The 16,763-nt window shown below is 37.2% G+C and overlaps 1 protein-coding gene across 1 annotated transcript in view; it reads right to left on the bottom strand.

The window, feature by feature from the left end:
• The window catches only part of LOC139739684 (uncharacterized), an 88,285-nt gene that overhangs the window by 16,406 nt on the left and 55,116 nt on the right, over positions 1–16,763 (bottom strand). The window contains exons 12-22 of the mRNA XM_071650294.1: positions 16,503–16,574; positions 15,054–15,125; positions 14,430–14,501; positions 13,654–13,719; positions 13,231–13,302; positions 10,909–10,980; positions 9,005–9,073; positions 7,774–7,878; positions 7,141–7,212; positions 3,772–3,843; positions 1,871–1,942 (exon numbers count right to left, since the gene is read on the bottom strand). Of these exons, the coding sequence (XP_071506395.1) occupies positions 1,871–1,942; positions 3,772–3,843; positions 7,141–7,212; positions 7,774–7,878; positions 9,005–9,073; positions 10,909–10,980; positions 13,231–13,302; positions 13,654–13,719; positions 14,430–14,501; positions 15,054–15,125; positions 16,503–16,574 (816 nt within the window). The remainder of the gene's footprint in view (positions 1–1,870; positions 1,943–3,771; positions 3,844–7,140; positions 7,213–7,773; positions 7,879–9,004; positions 9,074–10,908; positions 10,981–13,230; positions 13,303–13,653; positions 13,720–14,429; positions 14,502–15,053; positions 15,126–16,502; positions 16,575–16,763) is intronic.

The following is a 16,763-nucleotide window of genomic DNA, read 5'->3' as shown; positions in this document are numbered from 1 at the left end:
TGGTTGTTTTTTTTCGGATTTCTTTAGGGGTTTTTTTTAAGAGTCAAAGTCCCCCCCCCCCCCCCCCCATTGTCTCGATCCCTGCTACTAACATTTAGATAACACGTCCTTAAGCATTTGGCGATAACAACTACATAACGATAATGTTTTGCCAAAGGAACTTGAACCAACGACCTCATGATCTAGAATCCCTGGCCTTCACTTTACCGAGTCACAAAGGCTAACTTTTCTTGTAATTTATTACCTCGAATGTTTGCATATTTTACACACTCGCGCACATTTATACGCTTATGCTCACATAAAATAGATAAATATACATATGAAGAGCTCAGTTGCAAAAGAGCCTAAATCCATTTTTTTTTCTCATTTGATACTTTTTTCACATGCGGAAATAAGCATTCACCATGTGAATATAGTCCACCTCCGAAAAATTTTGGGAAGTTTGTTAAAAATTGAGATGAAATTCATGTTTTCTTTCAAAAGGGCCAAAATCCTAAACGCTTTTCTCGCAAAAGGGTCTATCCGGTATATACAAAGTATATCTGTCTGGTATCATGATTGCCTAAAGCGAAACCACCATCACTGACAAATCAGTAATCAACAGACAACTATAACAGAGCAGAATACTCTGTGTGATGATGCGTTATAAAAGTAGCAAATCAACAATGTCAATGATGATAATGACGGGGGATGGTGGTGGTGATGATGATGGTAATGGGGGTGAAGATTATGATAATGATAATTAAGAATAAAGATAATGATGGTGGAAAAGGGAAGATAAGACCTATTAAGGAGCATGCACTTGTTCAACGCATTGTACTTGGTAGAGATTGCTGCTATGTAGGGCAAGGCTGCTTCGTGGTGCTACGGACAGGGTAATGAATGTTGATAAGGTGCTGGCAATAAACGACCTTGTGACGGCGTCAATGGCTCCCGGAACTCAAATTTTGAGTTGATTTGAAGTTGTTGATATCAGGTAACGTAGTAGTTCTAGTAGCTAAGTAAACAGTGTAACTCTTTATGTGCCACATTCGCATGCCCGACTCAATCGACGGCGTGCAAACTTCGCATATTCCGCTCAAACGCCCAAACCCGGCCAAACCGATCGATAAATCGCCAAATACCACACTATAATGAAAGCGTGTCTCGCTATTCCGTTCCTCTCGTCAATAGCTCGCATTTTATGTGGTGATTCTGTCACTGTTTTGTGTGCCAAAGTGATACAGTTACAGTAATGTAGCTACTTGGCATTTGAGAGAAAAGCAATTATTGATCTGTCATAGAATTTATATCAATGCAAAGTTTGGCGTTTTCTCTACATCTTTGATCACTTCGTCTACAATTAAACATAAATCTTTAAAAAAATATAAAGATTTGAAAAACAGAATGCTTTCTCAACGCATAACTACGTTGGTGTCTCAGAATAATGTGGCACACGGGGGGTTTCCACCATGGTACATAAAGAGCATACATATGTACATAATAAGCAGATTGACTGACGAATGAAGGGTAAGAGAAGCAGTTTTCCTGTTTATGTGTTTAAAGAACTGTGTAGCAATCACCCTTCAATACTTTTCTTGCAAAAGGGTCTAAATACCCCCCCCCCCAAAAAAAAAAAAAAAAAAAAGCTAATCCACAAGTCATATGAAATTGAAGACATCTGTGGGATCTTTTTTTGATTGTTATAGTTTTTACCTAATATGATAACTGACCTTCTTGAATGGAAACGATTGTGTGAAATAAAGATAACTTTTGCTTTATCAAATACTAGAAATAAGATAAAGCGGATTCAGTCCATTTCTAAGAGAACTCTTCGTATGTTTATATTACATAAAATAATTATCATTAACGTTGTTTTAATCATACTCACACTTGCAACAAGGCGAAGAGGCCTGCAAATGAGTTTCCATATATGGCCCTGATGTTATTCTTCGAAAGATCCCTTTCAGGCAAAAACAGGTGAAAAAAAAATGTTTTTGAATAATGTTCATAGATGCACAACTGAGACTGATTTTGCCTCGTTTGTTTGTTTACTTTTACATTTTCCTCTTTGTAACTTTTCGCAAATTAAGAATTTGTTTTTCCATCAAAATGTCTCAATGCTTGCAGTCGGGGAGAAATAATCTTGGTGGAAGTTTCTGCTCTCAAATACTGCAGGGAAATTTCCTTTTACGAAATGTATTTGACAAATTTCTATGATATACTTTTAGAGCAGCACACTGCTCCTTGCAAAATAAAACAAACATAATGATTAACAAGAAGGACCAAATAACAAAACTGGACTTCGCCCAATCGAAGTCATTGATCAATAATGCGGAGAATTCAGAATATTGCCTATGTATATATCGTATCTATACTTTGACACTAAGGCTTCATGATGGCATTTATAGTAATGATGTGGTCTCTCTCTCTATACCACTCTCTCTCTCTCCCTCCCTCCCTCTCTCTCTCTCTCTCTCTCTCTCCTATTGGATAAGAGGTATCGAGTTCGAATCCGATGGAATCCCTTTTTTCTTTCACATGTATATTATGTATAACATATTTCGAGTCACTTTCCCTATTTGTTTGAATTCCAGTATATGATTGTATATGACCTGTACCACAAAACCAACAAAATTCGCAAGACATGGATTTTTAGTTAAGGGCAGATTCTGAAATAAATAGACTGTAGGCTATAGATTAATGTATAATTCAATTCAAATGGACTTTCCTACAATATCTAAATACTTCAAAAAAAAAAACACACTCTGGAAAAGTGTGAACTGAGAAAAGAGGCTCTATAACAGGGTCTATTCAAACGCCTAATCTTTACTATTAAGCCATGCTATATTATGTGCAATGAATGGGACAAATAACAGGACGTAAACCACTGTAACAACTACAGTGAACGGATAAGCAGATTAAGCTGAAATTAAGCATGCTCTCTTAAAATGTTCTGTCAACGATTAATGTCAACTTTCAAAGCAGTAGCATTATATTTTCAAAGGTTATTTGAAGTGAAAGTGATGAGTGTGCAAAGGATTATTAAGAAATGAAAAGGGGCCTCTGAGGCATACGTGATCACACTAGTCTACCAAAAAAAAGGGGGGTTGTAGAAAAACTGCTGAAAATCCACTTTCCTATTCATTTTATGATCTCAAACTGAAGACTAACGTAGAGGAAGAATAGTTCTTCCAGAAAATATGGAAAGCTCAAAAGTGACTTGCTTGACCCATTTTACATTTTTTGGGGGCCCTCACGTAAAATGAAGGGGTGCGACTTTTTGTTGATTTTCTGATGGACGGGCACATAATAATACACACGTGTATACATTCAAATTCACCGAAATAGGGAATGTGACTAGAAATACTTAATACCAATGAAAATAAGAGAAGAAAATGGGATTCCATTAGGATTCGACCCCGTGACCTCGGATTCCGATACCGACGTTCTTGCCGACCGAGCAACAAAAATCCCTAGTAAAGTTTTTCTTTGGCCCTGAAGACTTTCTTTGCCCTATTAGATGCTGGAATCACGGAGATATGGACAAGGAAGACTTTGTGATAATAATATTGATAATCATAATCATAATGATAATAACAATTATAATAATCATTATTATTTCTATTATTATTCTTATTGATATTGTTGTTGTTGCATTTTTAAAAAGTAGTGGATCTTTTCCACGTTACGATAATAATAGATGCTTCCTTAATAATGAAAATGTTTATTCTTGTTTGTTTTCTTATTGGAGGTGCATGTGTGCGAAGATGAAAGTAAAGAGACACTTACAAGTCTACTAGTCTTGTCAGCCCGTTGAATGCGAACTCTTCAATCTCCACGATTTCATTGTTGGAAAGATTCCTATTGTTATCATGATTAAAAGATATAAACGAGCATCAGAGTATTGAATACAAAGCTGACAGCATCATCATATCGGTGTGTGGCAAACAGTCCCTATTCAAATCAACATCCTTCTTTAAGAGAATTAAAACACCAGTTATAAACGTCGTAGATATTGATAGATGTTATTTGGAAAACCTTGATGTGACAATCTCGAAGAAATCCATACAAACTTACTTACTTACATGCATACTTATTTTAGGAAAAATAATACATTATTGAATTGGGTAGCGAACTTTGGGGGTATAGTGTGAAGTTCTTGCCTTTCTCAATCATGCACATTTTCTACTTTTCTGTGTTATCTGGTAACGTTCACGTTCATACAGGAGATTGATCAGTCTTTCGTGCCATTGATAAGCACAATGGTGAAGGCCGTGTCACACCTTTCCGGGCAAGCCTTGCGTGCGACTTGCAAAGAACAATTTTGACTATCCGGAGGTCCCCATAGATGATCCGCACATGACAGTACCTAGCACGTATCTCAACCGTAGTCGCCCGGAGGTGCGCACGCATATTTTTTTTTTTTTACCCGCAACCATGTTTAGGCCCTGTCACACCTTTCTGGGCAAGCTACTCGGGCTTGTTACGTGTAGGGATTTTCTGGCATACCGGACAATCCTGAGGGCGGAAAAGGATTTGAGCGAGTCAGCGCGTATGTCTTACCTGCTGGACGCGTTCTACTTAAATTATACTTGCGAGTATACTGTGTGACCTTTGTACCAGTCGCGTGGGGGCTGACAACTCAGTAAAGGAATTCTTCTGATGGAATGGCTGAAATCCCACAGAATTTCATTATTTTGGTTGTATACGGGACTGCGAAGTACCTGCATGGGAGTTGCCTGGGAAGTGCTGCCGCTAAGGGCCTCCTACTGGCGTTCTGCGTGGACCTCTCCGGGCATTCCCGCGACTCACCCGGGAAAAGTTTTGGTCATGCTCAAAACTTGGCTGAGTTAAATCGGACTTGCGTGAGCACCTCCGGGCAACTACAGGCGAGATACGCGCTAGATACTGTTAGGTGCGGACCAACTGCGGAGAGCTCCGGGAAGTAAATTTGTTTCCCCGCAAGTCAAGCCGCAAAACTTCCCCAGATAGGTATGACAAGGCATGAATGAAAATTGCAAACATTCTTGTTCGCCCGCTGAAAATCTTCTACGTGCTGGAAACTACCTCCTCGTCACAAGCCCGCGTAGCTTGCCCGGAACGGTGTGACACGGCCTTGATTGATTGAACCTTTCGAACTAGTTGTTCAAAATTTGTTACCTTATTACATGACAATTCACGAGCTGATGTAAATATTTGAAATACTCCGTGTTCACGCATTTGTGTTGTGTTTATGATCGCGTATTTTTTCTTTTGCGTGAAACAGAAATAAATAAAATGAAATAAAATAGCATTCATAATCTCTTAATTTGGTACACCAACGGTGATAACATCTCTCAAATCTATATTATTTTGAAGAAGCGGTATGTCATCAGTCTCTGTATTTATTTCTTTACTGTTATGACTTTTCCTTTCAATTTTTTATCACACAAGTATGAAGATGTAACTATTCAGTTGATAAATTGTTTACAAGTAAAAGATACTAATTAAGCTGAGAACGGCATTTAGTTTGCATACTATTTCATTTCCATCCTACCCCCTTTTTGGATGCGCGTACCCGTATTTGCTTAAAAAAAAAATTCAGCGCATTTGTTGGCACGGTTTGGCACAGTGTTTAACATTAGGCTTTCAGTATCATTTGGGTTATTTTCTCTTGCTTGTTTGATATGGTCTTGATTATTTTTTTTTATAAAAAGACATCGACGAGACAAACACTCACAAGCGTAATAACGATTCTTGACCGTAGAATGTGTGATTTTCCACGCGCCTCATAGAATTGACTGCCAGATCCCTAAAGCATAGGGTAAAGACAACAACAAACAAGAAGGAAAAGACTGACAATGAATACAACAGAAGGGAAATGCAATATGTAACATTTCCCTTAACTTTTAGATTTTGCGCATTTCCAGATTAAGAGTCATTATGCCCATATCCTTTAACTCTTTATCTGCCAGGTTCGCACGCCCAACTCAATCAACGGCGTGCTAAGTTCACATATTCTGCCCGAAAGCACAGCCCGCCCTAACCGATTGATAAATCGCCATGTGCCACAGTGCAATGAAAGCGTGTTTTTTTTTTTTTTTTTTTTTTTTTTTTTGGGGGGGGGGGGGGTTGGTTTTTTTTTCGATTCCATTTCTGTGACATCATTATAGCTTGCACTTTGTATGACGATTTACTATCAAGCGATGTTCCCTACTGGATTTGCGAGTAGATTAAAAGTTTCTGCCACTGTTTTGTGTGCAAAGTGTGCATTTGAAAGGAAACCAATCGTAGATTTGTCGTACAATTTATATCAAATCAACGCTTGAAACGTATTTCCTCTGTAACTTTGCTCATAACATGTCTAAGGTAACAAAAATCCAATGAAGCTATATGGATAAAAAAAAGAGATTGCTTTCGCCAAAGCATGACCACGTTGCTGTCTCAAATTAATATGTCACACAGGGAGTTTACACCATGTACATGCGATGGACGTCATTTATCCTCTATCTTACTCTCTAAAAAAAAAACCGAGCGAAAATATTCACTCTTAAAGGAGTGAATACAAAAAAGAGTGAATTTAGAGTGAAATTGGAGTGATTTTAGAGTGGAAATTTTCATTTTCACTCGTTTTAATGTGACCTCAGGGATCACTCAAAAATCTTCCGAGTGATCTCTGAGGTCACTCCAAAATGAGAGTAAGAATGATAATTAAATCTATTCATGGGTGTTACTATTATAGGAAAGAGAGAGAGAGTAAGAATTTATACCGCATATACACGTCATAATCTATATTATTGAACGTCATGTACCTCCGATTGTGACTTTAGATCTGATTATTCTCTACTTATAATTGTCTTGTTTGCAAAACATCTTATTGTATTTAATCCATTTCCAGCTATGATAGGTTCAAACTTCAATGTGTTAAGCTGATAAGTGAACGTAGAAAGACATGTGAGTGTGATGGTTACAAAATTTATTCGCAATGTTCCGAAATGGTCTCTTTTACAACACGTTTATCGCATATAGTATCCTATCCATCTTATCGCGAATTTAGTCTTGAGAGTCATAACGAGAGGCGTTTGGGTATCAATCATCGTGTGTTTCAGTTCTTTACCACAGGTCGGAGCTGCAGACGATGTGAAGAATTTTGGCGTTCTGACATAACGCTATACTTACAACCATAAAATATCAGGCACAATTTCGAGTACGCCACGTCCAATCCTTCTGATGCGTGTGTTTGACAGATTACTGGTATGAATGAAAGAAATGAAAAAGAGAAGAATCACTTTGAGAAGTCTTTTGTGAAGCTCTAAAGGTCTATAAACCGTTTCAACAATGCCTCTATACGTATACTTTCAACATCGTTTTTACCAATCATCGAAAAACATTTTTGAAGATATGTATACTAATAATAAAAGCCATATGGCAGCTATATGACCTATGTCACAACTTAAACATGAAAAGGTTTCCCATCAGTGTCTTTCTCATTTTTATAAAGTCCCGTTACTTTACGTTTAACTTATCTATCTTCTCAAAGTTGAGTAAATATCTACATAACATTCTACCGCATGGAAGGGAAGTTAGGTTTCAAGGAATATCTTGCTTTTAAACATGGATATTACAATGAGCCAATGATTACAAACTACTGTAGAATGACTGTCTAATATTTAATTGAGGCATGATGCAATCCCGCTCAAGTCACTGCGTTGAAATAAAGAAAAAATACGTTTGTGTCTCGTTAATTCCATACACCACTTTTTTATCCGTTTGAATAGATTTCCTCAATAAAGTCTATGATATCTCACTTACATAAAGGGAATAATAGGGACCGTCTCCGTTGATTGAAGAAGATATGAAGAAATGAAGGCCAAGTGCCATTTTTCAATCACAGTCACATTTCTGCTGATAATGTACCTACCATAAAGAAAAAAGAAACAGACAAAAGTAAACTGTACATCTCTATTACATTTGCCTGATGACTGCGGCAGGGTGTTTTTTTTTTTTGTTTGTTTGTTTTTTTGGCTCTTTTCTGTATTTGTTCGTCTCTGTTCTTTTCATTCTCATTTCACCGTGCTATAAATTGATACACATGTTTTCAGTCTTTGAAAAATAAAGATCAACGTATGCACATAATATATCAGCATAATCAATGTACATATACATTTATGAATGATAGATTTCTTTAAAATTAGGCCAGAATAATTTCTCATAAACTCAAAGAAAAATAGATTGAACTTTTAAGTATGACCTTTAACTGGGAGAGTCTTTACTTGTGAAATTTTGTACCTTCAGACCAGAAAGGTGCAAACTCTGAAAGGTGCAAATCTGCACCCGTAAAGGTGCTACGTATTGTGTCACACGTAAAAGTGCAAATCGAGCCTTTTTCTTCTTCTTCTTGGAGTATACGCTTCAGAACACCTATGCACAATTGAGGTTAAATAAGAGTTTTCTTTTTAAGTGTTTCATAATATCTTGTATACTAATGGCAGGTTGTACAGGATGAAGTTAGTTGGTTCAGATACGTGTACCTCTTGTAATTCAACCTTAGAAACACCTATGCACATATTTCATGATTGTGAAGCTGTTTGTAAGCTCAGACAAGAATTTGTGCACAAGATTGGTGAAACTTTCGACATTTTCCGAGAAAAAGACCGATGTTTGGCTTTATCAAAGATTGGACAGGACTCCAAAAATTGTTGTTAAATCATCTATTAGACCTTTATCCTTATGTTGTCATATTCCACATATAGACTGAGTCTGAAACTATCCTAATAATTGACATCATGAGCAATAGAAACGGTGAAAGATATATAAAAATTACATAATGAACTGTAATAGTGTACACTATTACATATGTACAGTTTTAAAATTATCTAAAACAATGTCAATTGTACAGAAAGTTGATTTAGACTCATCTCGTGCATTAGAGTTCTGCCAGGAACCCAACTGACTCATATACATGTTAAAGTATGAGACCATCTACGAGATTTAGTCTTAATAAATTAAATCTTATAAAAGCACTTGCTTCAGTGATACGTACGATCGCAACATCCTACTGAATTTCAAGACTCGTTCATCCGTCGTCTGGTTCTTGCCATACGAACTATCCCTACCAAAGGTAAAACAAAGAAAGTAAACAGAAAGCACACGCACAATGAGGCTTTCACTTTAATCATATTCATTGCATTATAATGAAAGAGATTTTGTCGATTTCAATTGTTATGTGATAAAAAGTATAAACAATTCTTCCTTGTCTTTAGTTCCTCGTGTTCAGATCTCAGTGGAGGTTTATTCTTGGAATCAGTGCAGAATACATTCATATACACACACACACACACATATATATATATATATATATATATATATATATATATACATATACATTCCCCACTAAAAGACAACAGAAATGCAGGATACTCTTATTTTGCTTTTTGCGTGGTCTTTAATCATTTTTTTTTTATTGTATTTCACAGCAGGTTGCCCAAAACCAAATACCATAAATTGTCGATTCAAAACCGGTGTAGTCATAACAGAATGATAAACCAACTATACGTTACACATAACTAACTCTTTATGTGCCACGATAGCACTACCGACTCAGTCGTCGGCATGCCAACTTCGCATATTCTGCTCAACATACAAAGCCGCCAAAACCGATCGATAAATCGCTAATCCTGCGGTACAATGAAAGCTTTTCTCGCGCTTTTGTTCCTCTCACCTACGGCTTGTGTTCTACGTGGTGATTGACTATCAAGCGGTGTTCCCAACAAGATTTGCGTGTACATTCTAAGTTTCCATCAAGGTTTTATGTGCAAAAGTCATGCCTTTACAGTAATGTTGCAACTGGTCAATCAAAAGAAATATTGAAAATAGATTTGTCATCGAAGCAAAGTTTGGCATTCCTCTTGAACTTTGCTCACAAGTATGTTCACCTTAACAGAAATGTGTGTAACTACAAATTGGAAAAACAGAATTCTTTGTCAAAGTACAACTACCTTAGCAATGCTTAGTGTCTGAGAATAACGTGGCACACAGGGGGTGCCCGCCATGGCACATAAAGAGTTCATTAAAACAGGGAATGCGGTCTGCTAGGAACTGAAATATTTCGGAAGAAAAACCTTTTTGACCCCCAGACCTGAAAAAAAAAATATAGCAGGCTGCGTCCAGCCTCTCGCCTAGCGAAGTTGACCATAAGCAAAACAATTTCTGTCTCTCCGCCTTTGCGAACCATGGCCGCTAGCGTCATGAACGGGATAAGATTCACATACAAATCTGTGGCATCACGATATCCCTCCTCCCGAAGGGATACATGTTAATACATGTAGTAGTCTTGTCCCGGGAATAAATTGTTTTAATTTTTCCCATTTTCAATGTACGTTATAACCTGATATACTTTTACCTTGTATCTCGGTTGACAGTTATCCAAAAACACAAATTTTCAATGCAGAAAATAGTGTTTTAATTTGTCAAACAGTTTAATTGTTAATGTACTGAAAAACAATGTTTCTACATGTTAATGTAGTGAAAAACAATGTTTCTACATAATTTGGCTTTTATTAGAATATTCAAGCCGTCGGATACAAAAATAAGGTAATTAATACATGTGAAATATGAAATACCTATAAAATTATTTCTTGCTTCATATAGATTCACAGAAGCTATTTATCAAACGATATTTTTCGATATTTGATTTGCACTGAAGATGAAAAACTGTAATTTGTTTGAATGCATATGACGTCGAAGAATATAACAAAATTAATGTCCATTCATAATACATTTAACAACAAAAGAACAAGACTAGCCCCATAAAAATGTGAAGCATGAACCTACAGTGCTCAAGTGTAAAGGTCATATCGCGAAGGGAATACCAAGAAAAAGAAATTTGATAATTGGTTTGTGTCAGTGGAGTGAGACAATGGAAAGGCTACGGATTAAGATACTCACAACAAAGAGAGTCCAACCCAGGTTATGAGCGACTGCGTCTCGTCATTGCCTATTAGTAGGTGCCCAAGTAACCTATTGTGTGTAAGAAGGAACAATCATCACGGAACGAGAAGATATATAGTATCATTATTTCATATCCGACCTGATGGTGTGTAAATATCCGTGTGTATGAATACTGAATTCCACATATCATGATGGATGGGCGAAGTTTCAAGAAAATGGGGAAAATTCTGACTTTAACTGAACTTTAACTGAAATCCGAATCGACATAATACCTTTCGAATGTACAGTACATGTGTGTGTGTGTGTGTGTGTGTGTGTGTGTAACTAGACTGTGGCTTTGAAAAATCCATTTGTGGAGTCGGAGGAAGGGAGGGAACCTCGAGGAAATGAATATAGATACTTCGCTTGTATAACGGCGCATTTGGTAAATTGCACATTTTGGTAAATTACCAACATGTCGAGTTAAAAAAAAAAAAAAAAAAATGTGCAGGGCATTGACGGCGCACTTTGGCAACTAACGCCTTTCTGCTCCTCCACAATCATCACAAAAACAAATGGTGTATTGCCACCCATGACTCAGTATTATGAAAGTGTCATGGTAGCATAGGGACTCAATATATTGGCATACATATGCCAGAAAAATGCCCCCCTCCCCCCCCCCCCCCCCCCCTCCGCCTTCACAAAATTACAAGCACTGAACACTAGTCCTGCCTGGAACAATTGTGACCGTGCACCTCAAAACGAGCATAAAGTCGCACACACTGATTTTGCGTGAGGACTGAAAATAAGTGAAATGGGTCAACCTAGCCGAACTTGACTTTTTCATATTTTCTTAAAGAGCGGGTTTTCTTTTACATTATGCTAAAATTTGGTATCATAAAACGGGCAGGAAAGTGTGTTTTTTTTTTAAGCAGAGTATCTCGAACATTTTTGGTAGAATAGTGTGATTAGGTGTGTCTTTAGAATCCCTTTTTCATTTCTGAAAAACCTTGTCCACACTCTTCACTTTCAACTCTAATAAATTTTGAAAGGATAGTGCTACTGCTTTGAAAGTTGGCATTAATTATGGACAGAATGTGTTAATGAGGCATGCTTAATTTCAGTTTAATCTGATAATTCCTTCATTGTTGTTACTCTGGTGGCTTACTTCCTGTTTTTTGTCCCATTCATCGCACAGCCAGCACGGTTTTGTAAAGATTAAGCGCTTGAATAGACACTGTACTTCAGAGCCTCTTTTCTCAGTTCACACTTTTCCTGAGTTTGTGCTTTCTTTCCAATATTTAGATAGGTTAGGAGAGTCCATTCGATTTGAGTTATACATCATTTTTAAGCTTAACGTCTGCTCTTTCAGAATATGGTCTTAACTAAAAATCCATGTCTGGCGACTTTTTGTTTGTTTTGAGGTGCAGGGTCACAATTATTGATCACCTTAATTGAATTCTTACTCCTGGAATGCTAAATCTCCTACCAATGCACTCGACCACACTTACTTAAAACTTTGGGACCCTACCCCCTAAAAATGATCCTCACAAAGTTTGATCGTTTGAAAAATCCTCCCAGTGCTTCTGAAAAAAGATGAAAATGTGTTTTCCCCCTTACCCCCACCCCCTGGTCTCCAAGGTTGATACCCAGGTTTTTCCCATAAACAAATTATACTCTTCGGCTGTAAAGATATCCACGTACAACATATTTTACGTGAAGTGCTTTTTGGCCTGGAGCACAAATTTCTACCTATTCTCCCTATGGGAGTCATATGCCCAACAGGAACAACCTTATTACCCAACTCCCTAAGGATGATCAAAACCAAGTTTGATTGAAATTCACCCACTGGTTCTGAAGTAGAAGACGAAAATGTGTTTTCCCTCTTGGTCCCCACACTCCTCACATTTTCACCCCTCAAGGAGGGCCCCTGAAACGAAAAGCGATCGCAATGTGAGCTAAAAAAGTGCCTTGCCTGTCTTTGCTGCAGGACAGTATCACCTTAGCTCCTTGACCGAATCAACTCTGAAGCCCATCCATGGATTTCTAGTTCAGTTACCAAAATGTGCAGATTGTCCAAAATGTGCAGGCAAATCCACTTTTAACTGCACATATTGGTAACAGTTGCTCCTATCTGGTATAGGTGCACTATTGAAACATTTTGGTAACAAATTTCTTTTACCAACATGTGCAGTTAAAATATGCCGTAACTATATTCCACATTTTGGTAATTTCTCAAAATGTGCAATTTACCAAAATGTGCCGTAACAAGGTCTACTTGTCCATTGGATCTAATCATTGATGGCTAATAGAGGCATACAACAGAGCTAAGAAACATACCACAGCACTGCTTTTTCTCCCTCCAGATCCGCTTTCTGAACGTTCATCAAAAAGGTATACTCCCAGAGATTCCTTTCGATAAATACAATCAACACAGGTAACGAGAGTATGAGTAAAGGACTTAAAATGGGATTCTATGTCATTGATAATAACCATGCGACAATCCAAGTTGTCATGGAATTAGATCCGGAATGGCCTGGTTATCACAAAGTGTTTAAAAACATGTTTTACAGTAGTAACAATCGAAGCACACAATGTTAGTCCCTATAAAACAATGGTGAAAATAACATAAATACTGCACGAGTTGTTGTATGATATATTCTTAATTATACCATTGGTCATAAGCGGAGGGTATGTGTAATTATGTCTCAGATAGGTCTTACTTGACTCTCCAGCTACGAAGTTTACCCTGTTGTAACTTACAGCCTTGCGCTGCTTAGAAAGTTCACATTTTCCCGAAGATCTTTTCTTAAGCTGGCCTCATGATATCTGTCAAAAAAAAAACAGACAAACAAAACAGAAAACGTACATGAGAGAATTAAGTACATAATTTTATAGCAACTTATATTTCTGGAAAATTTCACATAATCATCCAACTTTGTCCAATGTTCGCGTTCTGTTTGTTTAAGTCAAAGTTTCAGCTACAGCAGTTTAGCAATGTATCACTAAAGAAGATTCTGAACGATAAAATAAAAAGCACACCTAAACAAAGGAGGTTGAGGAAAGATATAAATCATAAATACCCACAGAAGACCCATCTGTTAATCGACAGTCAGATTATCGACAGCTCCGCTAAATTGACCTCAATATCATTGAAACAATCCTTGTGTACGCGATTCGCTGCCTATAAAGAGAGTACATCACTTCGAAATGTTTACGTTAGTATGCAATCTAGGAAATCATCATTTCTTATTGTATGTCTTCCCTGGAGAAGAACCAAAAGAGTGCTGATATTAGAAAAAAAATTAAAAGGAATTGTTTTGATTAACAAATGTTTGTCCTTGATATTGAGTGAGTGCGATGCTTACTGGAATAGTAGAGAGAGCAGCTTTATTGTTATACACTGCAAGTGAATAAACATGTGAAAATGATTTCGCACTTAAAATGGTGAATAAATAAAGACAATATCCTATCTAATGAGGAATTTGATGGTACGTTTAAGTCATCAAAGTACTGGCACATAGACAGAGCGAACTTACAGGTAGAAAAGTCTGTTCAGACGCAGAAAGGCTCCTCTCTCAATGTTCCTGAGGTCGATGTTCCAGATGTCTCTATTGATGACACGATTTGATTGTTTTAACAATTTCTTATTTTTGCCAATATCACAAAATATATAACATACATAATGGCTATCTTTTGCACTACACAACGTGGTTAATTTCAATAATAATGGCGGTAATCAAATCGACAACATACTATGCCCCTTTCTCTCTCTCTCCCTCTCTCTCTCTCTCGGACTCTCTTTCTCTCACTCACTCACTATACACGTAAAAACATTCGCTATGCACCTTGTATACACATAATATACTTTATTTCCTTCAATCTGATCACTCTCTTAAGGACTCGGCACGTCGAATCCCTAACAATTCAGTGTTATGGCAAAATACGCAATTTGCAAAAGGAAGCATTGCTCTCACAGCCGGAGTTACAGTTTATGATGTTAATGTCCACTTGGCAGCTACTTCCGTTTTATTAGTGGCAGTTACGAGGCGATGCAGAGACTCATCAAACCTACAACTCTTAAACTGCTTTTCATTTAATCAGCGTTTGCAGTATTCAATATGCAAATGGGAGCAAAGGTATAGATTATGACACATACTTACAAAAGCAGCACATTGCCCAAGTCATTGAAAGCACGTCCATTTATTTTGGCATTAAAGTTGTTTGAAAGGTTGCTGCAGATTGGAGAGGACAAAAATAATGTTTGTTAACATGTTCCTTCCACAATTTTTTTGAATGTCTTTAATGCCCCCAAACGAGATTCTTTTTTGCCCGGAACGGACAGATTGGTAATCCACCTAAGCGAAAGCAGTCAAGCGGTACATATATCCCCTTTCCACGGTCAACTACATGTGCCATCGAACAATGAAAATATCGATCGAGTGCAAGGTGTGAATAGAGCGTGCGCTGATGGGCTTACAGACTCTTTTGTTCTACACTAAACCAGGCACTTGAATGGGAAGACTTGGGTCAGCAAACACAGAAATCTACTGGAGATCAGCTTCGATCGATATGTACATGTTCATACGAGTTTTATAGCAAAGCAGAAGGAAACTAAATCAGCAAAAAGGGTAATAACGCTGTGATATACGCATTTTTCCAAAAGAAAGAGAACAATACTTTGTGGTGATAGAAAGAACTCTATTCTTTTTATCAAACCCATTTTTCTGGGCATTACAACACAAAGAAACATGGATTTTGGCCACAAAGGTAGGCGCTTTTATCTTCATCTTGGGAACCTGGTGTACCAGGTTCTCTCGCATACCAGTTGCTCCCACGGGAATATGGTATGTTCCCGTAAGGAACGGGTTAAAAGATTATCCTTTGTCTGAATACACAACACTTTAGTTCTGTTGCTGATTCCTTCTTTCTGACTCATGTGCCCATGGCCACGATGGTTTACATTCAAATGTACGTTGTACTACGCGTTTCACGTTCATGTGTTTATATTTGAAGAGTTTGTCCATAGTCCATATTTGTCAAAGGGAGATATTTGCGACTAAAGGTCAAGAAAAATAAAGAGAATAAAACAAAATGTTTTGCTTCTTTTGACCATAACTTCAAAAATGTACCTTTATATGTAGAGACCAATATATCATTTTAAAAGCTATTATGTTAACTTTATGACAGAGACCGTACTTCAAAATCTTCAAAAATTGACTTATCGGATTTTGCGAACAAACTCTTCATTTGCATTATTACACAAAGACACCGCATTGTCATTGTTCGCATATCATGACACGCACTTTTTTCAATCAATCCTACACTTCAGATGATTTGATACCAAGTTAAGGCAAACCAAGTAAACAGAAATATGTGTTTCGCGGTAAATTCAATGAAAAACATGCAATACATATGTTATCAAAATAATTATAGTATGGTTTGAGGCCACAATCCTAGAACTTGCGCCTCCCCCGCCCCCTACTTTTCCATTCATTTCTTAGTTATTTGAAATACACCCGACATACCTGATTGATGAGTTAGTAGGTCAAGTGTTTACCACATTAACTTTTGTGTAACATTGAATCGGAAAATGTGAGCACTTCACTTACAGGAATACCATGACATTTAGACCGGCAAACACTCCTTGGTTAATCTCCTCTATTCTGTTGTCCGCAAGATCTCTTCGAAAGAATATATCAAAAACGATTAGAGAACAGTTAATCAACAAACAAAAAGGACCGAATACGAAAGATATCGTTTCACATTGTTTCCGGTTTCGAAAAATGTGTGGTTTATGACCCACTAATATTGTATTGTATTGTATTGTATTGTATTGTATTGTATTGTATTGTATTGTGCAAAATGACGTC

Source organism: Diadema antillarum, unplaced genomic scaffold (genome assembly GCF_040938485.1).
Source record: "Diadema antillarum isolate AM-2024a unplaced genomic scaffold, OU_Dant_1.0 seq00000810_RagTag, whole genome shotgun sequence".
Lineage (NCBI taxonomy): Eukaryota > Metazoa > Echinodermata > Echinoidea > Diadematoida > Diadematidae > Diadema > Diadema antillarum.
This window is presented reverse-complemented; position numbering and strand designations above follow the sequence as displayed.